Below are 10,206 nucleotides of genomic sequence, written 5' to 3'. Positions count from 1 at the left end.
AGAGCACACTAAAAGATAACACCTACATATGATGCTAAAATTGTTATGACAAATAGCTTGGGGATGCCCCTTGTGCAGCTCACCTGATCGTGTCGTCTGTCTTTACAGCATTGACCCACAGTTAGACTTTTGCCGAATTAATGCGCTGGGCATCCTAAGAGCCGCAGGGGATTAGTTTGGGTGATTTCAGAATACCCATATATCAACAAAAAAAAAAAAAAGAAGCTTGAGATACCACCACAAGTATCTCATGAACTTATGGCAAAACGAGCAGGTGGCAGACAGAATCTTGGATTTATTCCTGAAGGTTGCATAAATTATTTGCGATCAAAGAGAATAAGAGAAATGAAGACTGGGGATACAGGAGGTATACTTGAATATCTACAAAAAAATGAAATTAGAAGATTCTAACTTCTTTCATGATATATGAGTTGATGAGGATGATTTGATTACCAACGTTTTTTGGACCGATGGAAGGACGAAGGCAGATTATGACGATTTTGGAGATGGTTTTTTGCTTTGACATTACTTATCGAAAAATAATGAAGGTCATCCCTTTGCAATGTTTGTTGATATAAACAATCACAAGCAGACTGCAGTTTTTCGAGCTGCACTGTTATATGATGTAACTTAAACTTTTGAGTAGTTGTTTGATGCTTTTTGCGAGGGCTATGGGTGGTAAAAAGCCAAAAACCATTCTCATAGATAAAGATGTAGCAATGGCTAAAGCATTGAATTCCATATGGCCCAACAAATTCCACCGCCTTTGTGTTTAGCACATTTATCAAAATGCTGCTAAACATCTTGGTGGAGTGTTTAAGAAATTCAACAAATTTGTAGATGATTTTAGCAAGTGCGTTTGAAAAAATTGCTTTTTATGATGCATTTATTATTTCTTTTTTCTATTTACATAGGCACAACAACCACATGGACATGGAGGCATGGTCAAAGATAAATCACAGCAATTTTATCAAGGCACCTTCAGAATGAGTGCAGCTAAAGCTATTTGCAGTGACAGACACCATTGGCAAGTGCAAAATGAATGACTGCACATAGACTAAATTGCTACGTTAACTTTATTACTGAACTTTTTGACAAAAAAAAAAAACACTTTATTACTGAACTAAAAAAAAAAAAAAAGGATAATAGTTAGTTCTTTTATTGCTGAACAAATTAGAGGCCGAAATTTTTTTTCAAAAGCCCGTTCATGGAATGAAAGAAATTCCACAAACTCCAAGGGCAAATATGCAAAGTGTGAGAGATTAATCCCTAAATCTCAAAATTGCAGAATTTGTAAAATTTCTATCAGTCCCCACCAAAAGAAGAAAAAAAATTATTTGATTTTCTCATAAATTAAATAAGAAACTCAAGCCAAAAATAAGAAATGAAATTAAAAACTGTTTTACATACCCAGAAACTTAGTTCTTAAGTTCCATGATGATCTTGACTCTTTAAACCAAAACTTTGAATAAATTCTATCAATTTAGACATTGTTTCTTCACCCTTCTCGGGCGCTGGGTGGTTTTTCATAAGAAAGCAAATGCTGCCCAAGTTTTAATCTCTAGTTTTTTGAAAGTAAACAATAAGAAACAATTTGGATAGTGAAAAGATGATAGACGAAAGGTCCGTCATGAACTTATCATCAGGAACCGAGCACACACTTTTTTAACTGATAGAAATTATAAAATAGAAAAAATCCTATTCTTAAGTGAATTATTATTGACAACGTAAAAGTCTTACTTAAATTATTACGTGAATTGTTGGGACCGTGTAACTATCGAAGTGAGGCAACTGAGGATTTCATGTGATAAGACAATTGTACAAGTTAACTCTCCATATTTTGAAAGCCTACAATTAAACCCCTATGATTCGCATCAAAGCCAAACCGGTAGTTTTCCGGTTAAATTTAATTGTCAAATTATTTCAACGAAACAATGATGAAATCATTTTTTTTTTATAATAATGATGAAATCATTGAATTGCCCTTTGAAACAAGGTGAAGATGTAGCTATTAAAAAAATGTGTGGGGTCAAAATGAAAATCATATTTTATTCCATCATCTTCTTGAATGCTGACCCCAAATGCAACCCAAAAAATGCAAACGAATCCAAAACCAATAAGCATCAGATTCGTATCAGTAGGATGAAGTATGGATCTGCATCATATCACCAAAGGTTCCCCACTCGCATATCGAATTGTAGGTGATGAAATTCGATTTTGGGTAGACATAAACATCATATCATCTGCCACAACCACCGTTCCAGGCGGTTTTGCGCATTTTGCACACCGCGTAATATTGTTTGCACACGACGTAATTTTGTTTGCACAACGTGTAATTTTAGAACAAAATTTTATGGGTCCTACACACATTGTGAAAATCGAGGTATAAGACGTGATCTGGACCATACAATTTTTTGTGGCCAAATCCTGGCTATGAATTGTGCAGGGACGGTCATGGTATATAGTTTTCTGATACGACGTCCCACTGACTTATAGGATGCAGAGACACACTTATAATGTGCTGTATCCTTGTTATATGATGTTATCTGATTATCTGAACACTTATAATGTGCAAAGACACACTTATAATGGTCCCTGGGGCATAGCTGTGGTCAAGAGGAACATTTTTTCATCGTTGAATTTAACATGCATATAAATAAAGGGAGGAACTATATTGAAAAGAAATACTAAAATTGCTTTGATTTTCTCAAAATAACAAACATTTTGGGACATTATAAAATGAGATGTATAACACTTTCAATGGAATGGAAAGAGTAACATATAAAATCGCTAACTATAAGAGAGTTTTTTGTATTTAACCAAAAAAAAGGGCTCGTAAAATGACCAACAGTTTGCATTTTTCACTTTTTAGTTATAATTTATACTTGGATTAATTTATCCATAATGATGAAAAAATATACACCATAGAAAATTTTTGTTTATATCTTCACATTGCTTTAATAGTAAGATGTTTTTCGCACTAGCATCCTATTGTTGTCATAAATTGTGAAATTCAAAACCCTTGACGATCCACGAGCTAACTTTTATATGATGATGTTTCATTTAAGAGCTGGGAATCTGTGTTTATCATTGCCAGAATATACTAACTCATAGTATTTTGATCAAAATGACTGAATTAAATAGATAAAATTTAGTCATAGGGGTGGATCAATTCTGAAAACTATACTTCTCGTACTAGCTCATTGTAGAAGTTTATTTGGATTAAAGATTATCTGAATAATGGTTTTGTATCATTTACTGTAGTACCTGAAATGATTTGAGACATGTGAAATAAAAAAAATAGACAAATTAAATGATTTGATACATGTGAAAAAAAATAAATGAGTTAAATGATTTGATACGCGTGAAATAAAAAAAAATAGATGAAAAGAAGAATAGAGGGTTAGAAAATTTGTTCAGATGATAATATGCAAAGAAGTTTTTCTAGATAATGTTGATACATCTTTTACTATATTGCTTATCCAGATGCTGCATAAAAAAGGAGCTGAATAACTTCAATTTACACTATTTTACATTGAGCACCTAGCTAGCTAAAAGATCTACAAATTATTGAAGCTATGAAAGTCTCCAAGCTTTACCACCTTTTGTGTTAAATTTCTTGAGCCTTCCGAAGAACATGACAATGATGAGAATGAACTTTCCTTGGGTGCTCCATTTTCCGGCAAATCCGTAGGATGCATCTTTACAATTGTTGCCAGGTTTAACTTGTCTTCCACAACTATAGCCCATTGAGAAGCCAACATTCCCATAGCCACTGGAAATAATCACACTAAAAGTTGAAATAGAATTCTGAAGCTGAAATGACAACTTGCAATTAGTACTTATTCCTATGTTTTCAAACTCGGACCGGATTTTGACTCGGTTGAGCTCAAGGGTCATGGTTCAATCGGGTTGGATCGGAATTGAATCAGATGACATCATAAATAAAAAAATATTTAAAAATTAAAATATTGTATGTAAAATACCTAAGAGCATGTTAATATTAATAAAAGTATATTCATATATATCTGATGTTTCAAATATATTTAACAAGAAAATACAAAGAAATTAGAACAATCAAGTAGCAATTTATATTATTCAATGAACATTAACAAGTTTAGAATCAAAATTATGGACTTAATTGAAAAATAACACCAAACTTTAGGACAACATTTATAAAGTATGAAATGTTTGAGGTATGTTAATAATTTTTAACAACCTAGGGGTCAAAACATAATATTGAAAATGCTTTGACCTTTTCAAAAAAAAAAAAAACTTTGACACTAAACGGGTTCTTCGTGTTCTTCCGATTTTTTTCGGTCAAACCCAGTTAAATCAGGTTTTTGATCTGGTTTGACCGAGTTTTTATCTATTCAATTTTTCGGAATAACTCGGATTGGACACTTGGTTGGTTCTCTGTTCGACCAATCGGACCAAACACTTGGCTGATTCCTGATTCGACCGCCCAAGTTTAAAAACAAAGACTTATTCAACGCCATAGGCAAAATGCCTTTTTTTTCTTTTTTTTTTTGGGAGGAGGGTGGTGTGAGGGTCGGCCAATTCATTTTTTTTTTTACTAGATAAAATTACTCTTTATTCTATGTTGTATAACAAGAAAATAAATAGTAAAATATGTTTCCAATACCTAATTCAACTAGTAATTAAGGACATGAGCTTGTAGAACGAGATTTAACTCTCAAGTCTTCCCCTTTCTACTCCCCCTTGCAAGGTTTATAGTCTTCTTTAAACCAAAAGAAAAAGTTTTAAAAATTGGTTCCACTCAACAAGTTAAAAAATCCACAATTAATTTGTGTGTATAAAAACACACAAATATGATATAATCTTAGCATAAGTAGCATAGTAAGAAAATGTAAGTTTCAATAAATTTCGAGCTTACCTAATCACTTCAACTACAACGCTCAATAAGTTGAAGTTGAGAGGATCTTCATTCAATTTTTCTCTCTCAGTGATGCATATGAGGATTACAAACAGCACTAAATAAGTCAGCTGCGAGAATAGTAGGTAATCTAGAATGTTTTTTCTTTTGGCTCTAGTTTTCTTTTCAGTTGCCGGAAAACATTTCCCATCCTTAATTGGTAAGAAGGAAGTATATGGAGGTAGATACCTGTTACACAAAGACAAATGATTCTCAAAATGACAGACCAAATCTCCAAACATAATAAGATTATTTAATAATATTGCTTCCGTCAGTTTATGAATGTTTTACACATACTATTTTCAAGAAGAAATTCTTTAAATGAAGGGGACTAAATTCATAGCTTGGTTAATTTATAAAAAGTTTAACAAAATTGTGATCATGCCTTAAAGGTCAAGCCCTCATCATAAAAGAGTTACACATAAACACTAACAAAGCTGCTAAGAACCTAAGATCAATCTATAATTTTAACTCATAAATTCAGAGGATATGCATTTGCAATGTGCATGTGGCATTCTTTGCAATCATCTCATAGTTCATTAATTTTAGAAAAATGTAATAATATAAAAATGACGATGGATAATTTTTTAAATAAGCAACGGAGAGTGTAAAATGGTCAAGACTATTTTAGAAGATACCCTTAATTGATAAGCGGTTAAAAGTTGTTGCAGGCAACATGGGCGTCCATGTTTGTTGGACTAGGGTAATGAAACATACTTCCTCCGTCCCACTTTGATAGTTCTGGCTCTTTTTTCACACAGTTTAATAAAAAGTAGTTAACTTTGTTGAAACAATCAATTTAGGTAGCTATTTTCCTAAAATACCCTCATATTAATTAGAATACAACTTTATGAGAACTTGAATTGATGGTAAAAAAAGAATCAACTCTTATTAAATGGGGTAGGTTTATAGTAACAATAACTTACATTGAATAAGGGTATTTTAGAAAAATTAAAATATAACTACATTTTTCAATTGGAAAGTGAACTACAATTTGAAATAGACAAAAAAGAAAAACAGAACTATCAAAGTGAGATGGACAGAGTATTCTAAAGGACATTATGCTTACTTTTTATGTCGAATCTCCATCTTTAGGGGAGGTTTGTGCAACAGTTCCCGCAAAAGAAAGGGAGAAAGGACAAGTGGACTATTTTGGTTTGGCGTGGGGAGGGGGGGTGGCAGAAGATCCCCAGGAGTGGGGTAGATGAACTCAGTTGGAATCCATCTGGAATTCGTACATCGACCACTGCAAGAAGTGGGACGCAGAAGCTGCTGCGGTGTCTCACTTTGGTTGGAAAAAACAAGTAATGGGAAACAAAAATCCTGGTGAAGCCAGTATAAAAGCTTATGAGTGCTAGGTGACATTTGTCAACTGAGTAACGCAAGTTAGGTTCAGGTAGTTAGGATCTCTTTCTCACAAAAGAAAGATTGTGTATTTGAATTTGATTATTAATATAAAAACTATATTAATAGATAATTTGTAAAAATTTCTGTAAACGATCTATGACTTCGAAAATATGTCCTAAGTCGTGGTTTAACCAAAAAATTAAATAAAAAACTAGGTGACATTTCTTGGTATTGGGTGTGCAAGTGAAACCTCGGTCAGCTTCCACACTCGAATATATATGCAACTAATTATGTCTGAATTCGTATTGAAATTTTTACCTGAAATTAGGGTAACAATATTTGTACACCATTTTTAGCATCTTGCACACCTTTATTATGTATTTTGCATGCTATGTATGTTTGTCATTAGGCCCTAAAATATGATAGGGGCGTGTAAACAAAACAAAACAAAACAAAACAAAAACGGTAAGTTAATATTATTAAAATTATTGACGCTAGTGAGAGATGCACATTCTATGGACGTGCAAATTAATTAAAAATAATTTTGTTTATATTAAAAAATGTAGATGTTATTAGAAATTTTGGTAATGCTGGTACTGCACAAAATCTGCAAAGATTGGGATAATAGAATATGTACGTGTTGCATCTTTTCGCATTATGGCCTACTTAGAGAACATCATTACCTATTCAGCACATTGCTTTTGATCTCTACAATCTATTCCATTCTATACTTATCTTAGACTTGTCAAAACGAAAAAAGAGAGAGCATTCGTATCTTAGCTTTAATCAAATTTAAACATGGTTGGATTTCTTGTTCTAGTTACACGCCTCATAAATTCATATTTTAGAGGCTTTTTGAGTAAGAAATTTGAAAGTTCGACCCACCACTTATAGTTTGGATTCTATGTTAGTTTATGTTCTACTCATCCACTTCATTGAGATCATGATGTCTCATGAATCATGAAAGATTAATATCCTCCAACCACATGACATGATTTATAATCTGAGTGAAAGAACATCATTTGGCATAGAATATTAATTATTTTTTTCAGCAAGGGAGGGTGGAATTTAAGAAGTGAAAAGGAATAAAGGGAAAATTGAATTTAGAACTTCTAATTCCAAAAATTTCAATGTTAGTGATTAAATTAAAAGATCATAATTGCAGTGAGCCTGTGAGCGGACGAGTTTCATGGTATATTATTTCTTTTTTTTTTTTCTCTTTCTTATGATTATCTATCTTGCTAGTTCAAATTATTTGCTCATGAAGAAGTTCAAACAAGGAAGACTTGCCTATAAAATATAGATGGCAATCCCAATTTCTTTTTTCAAATGATTTGACAATTTCCATGATTATTTATGATTTAAACTGGCAAAATTTTGTAGAGAGTGGCAAACAATAGTAGTAGTCGAGTCACTTGAAAAAACATTTTAGAGTGGTACGATGAGGGTACTCACGTTATCCATCGACAGTGACACAACGTGCATGTCTTTCTTAAAATTCCACGCAACATGTCTCTAGCACTTTCCTAACCTTTTTTTTTTATATAAAAAATTGTCTTTAATACTAGCATTAGATAGACAATTCTACCAAATCTTTTTTCGTGGCTGAAATTAATTACACATTTCAAAAAAGAAAAATTGGTCTACATATTTGACTCACTTTTTATGATGAAAGGACAGGAAGGAACAGTTGTGTTTCGTCTCAAAACAGTGTAACATGTTTTAAATAAATAGTTATTTATTAAAAAAAAGTCGGACAATTCTGTTATAGATGTAATATATAGGTATGATATATTTTTTTAAAAAAAACACTTTTTATGCAGGTATAATTCATTGTAATGCATATATTTCATTTGTGTCAAAATTACGTGGTGTGATCTTAGCATGTATTTCTGTCAATCTTGAAAACATTTATTGAATTGCTAAAATCTACTAGTATGTTTCAAAATAACAAATAGCCAATAGTGCATGCTTTTTGCATAGAGATTAATCACGATTCACGATACATGGTATTCTATCCAAGCAAGGATTCTGGCTCCACTGCACAAAATTTTGATTAATCATATGATTTTGTAAACAATTTAGGGAGCAGATATGGCTAAACTATACCAAGACAGGTTCGGATTTATAAAGAATATCACATTTTCCAACACATAGTATGTAAAATTGACAAAGACAAAGAGTGGAGGTTCAGAGCACTTACATCATGAGCACAAATAACACAATGATGGCTGGAGTGATTAAGGACAGATCAAAAACAGATTCACCAGCATGCCTGGAATTGACAACTTGAAACAATGAGCCCATCAACTTCTCGTAGGCACTAAGACCAGCCGTGGCACCAGAATGCCACTCCAGCAGGGAGAAGAGTACGAACTGCGCCAATATGAATCCAAAAACAGTAATTGCAAGAAAAATAGAGTGAAGATCAGAGAACAAATGATCATATCCCAGTGCTCTTGGATTCTTCAGCAAGTAAGCGAACTCTGATCTTTTTGTTATTTTTGACAAGAACCAGATGAAGGAACGAAGACATGCAGGGTATAATGTGTTCCCCAGGAGAAGTTGTGGAAACATAATCAGGAGAAGGCCAGAATTTTTCTTGAAAACCATCATATTCTCATTTGTTGGGACAAATCCACAATTGGCAAATGTAGAAACTGTGGTAAATACCGAAAATGTTATCAAATTAAGCCCTTTCTTCCTTAGCACTTCGTTAGCACTAGGAATGGTACTGTTGTAGATGGATATTGATACAGAGCCAAGAAGATGAACCACTAAGAGGTAACATAAAATGCTGAAAGCCAGAAGGTCACTGGCCCTATTTATAGACTCCTGACCCTGAAATGATGTTACTCCAGATTCGGGTATGGAATCAGGCTTCTGATCATTTCCTAATTGCTGATCCTGAGAAGTCACACCGAGCTCGATTTGATCGAAAGCATTTGTGGGAATAGAAGTCGAACAATCTGCGTCTGTGCTAAATCTGTCAATTTTATTTTCTGTTTTCTGAATTTGATGACTTCTCTTGAACTTCATTAACTGAAGTCCAAGCAAAGAAGTAAAAACTTCCCCACCAAGAAACATAAAAATGGTTAAAAGGATGAGTTGGGCATTGGAGAAAACCTCCATTTCTACCGTTGACATGCTAGAAACTGTCACAGCAGACACAGACATGAAAAATATGTCAAAATCTTGAGGAGAAAACGAGGCATCTTTTGGACTTGAAATCTTCAAAGCCAAATACCCAATAACAGAAAAACTAATAAAATAACTGAGTTCAATCCAGAATTTATTGACTCCAAAAAGAAGAAAGTGAAGGACGCTTAAAAGGGACTTGTATAAGCATGCTTTTGTGTTCAAATGGTTGAAATTGTATTTCATACTCTTTCCAAAATTAACAAAGCGCATCATGTTTTTAAGTGCTCAATTTGGAGTGAGTGGCTTGTATGACTCAAGCTTGGAATGAAACCGTCTATTTATAGTTGAAAACTAATTAGTGGAAGTTCCCTATAGATAACGAAATTTCTGATGATTGAAGCTTTGTCCCTTTCTTGACCTCTTGAGCCGGATTTTACCCGAATTCCTTGCACAATCTGAACTTTCAGAAGTGCGATATTTGGATTCTACAAGAATAACATAACAATATTGTTAAATTCATGAGTAAAGAATTATGTCTCACATTGGACCGATAGATGGAGAAAAAGCAGTTAATATATAAATAAGGGTCTGAGACCTGATGGTTTAAGTTTTTGGATCAGAATTGGATTTTTGACTTACATATTGGGCTCTTTAGTAGATTCTCTCGAGGTGTTTCTTCCTATCAAATTGATATCAGAGTTTCAGATTACGAGACTAGACTACTCATGGAGTATCAGAGTTTCAAGTTGCGAGACTGGACTATTTATGGGCAAGTGGATTCT

At 33.3% G+C, this 10,206-nt stretch overlaps 1 protein-coding gene across 1 annotated transcript; it reads right to left on the bottom strand.

Annotated features, from left to right (window-relative positions):
• Positions 1–3,570: 3,570 nt before the first annotated feature.
• On the bottom strand, positions 3,571–9,697 carry LOC113774338 (sodium transporter HKT1-like). Its single transcript, XM_027318884.1, has 4 exons — positions 9,257–9,697; positions 8,487–9,190; positions 4,898–5,125; positions 3,571–3,775 (listed from the first exon to the last, which is right to left on the bottom strand). The coding sequence occupies exons 1-4, from the start codon at positions 9,695–9,697 to the stop codon at positions 3,577–3,579; spliced, it is 1,572 nt and encodes a 523-aa protein (XP_027174685.1). The 3' UTR covers positions 3,571–3,576.
• Positions 9,698–10,206: the final 509 nt, after the last annotated feature.

This window comes from Coffea eugenioides, chromosome 6 (genome assembly GCF_003713205.1).
Source record: "Coffea eugenioides isolate CCC68of chromosome 6, Ceug_1.0, whole genome shotgun sequence".
Taxonomy (NCBI): Eukaryota; Viridiplantae; Streptophyta; class Magnoliopsida; order Gentianales; family Rubiaceae; genus Coffea; species Coffea eugenioides.
This window is presented reverse-complemented; position numbering and strand designations above follow the sequence as displayed.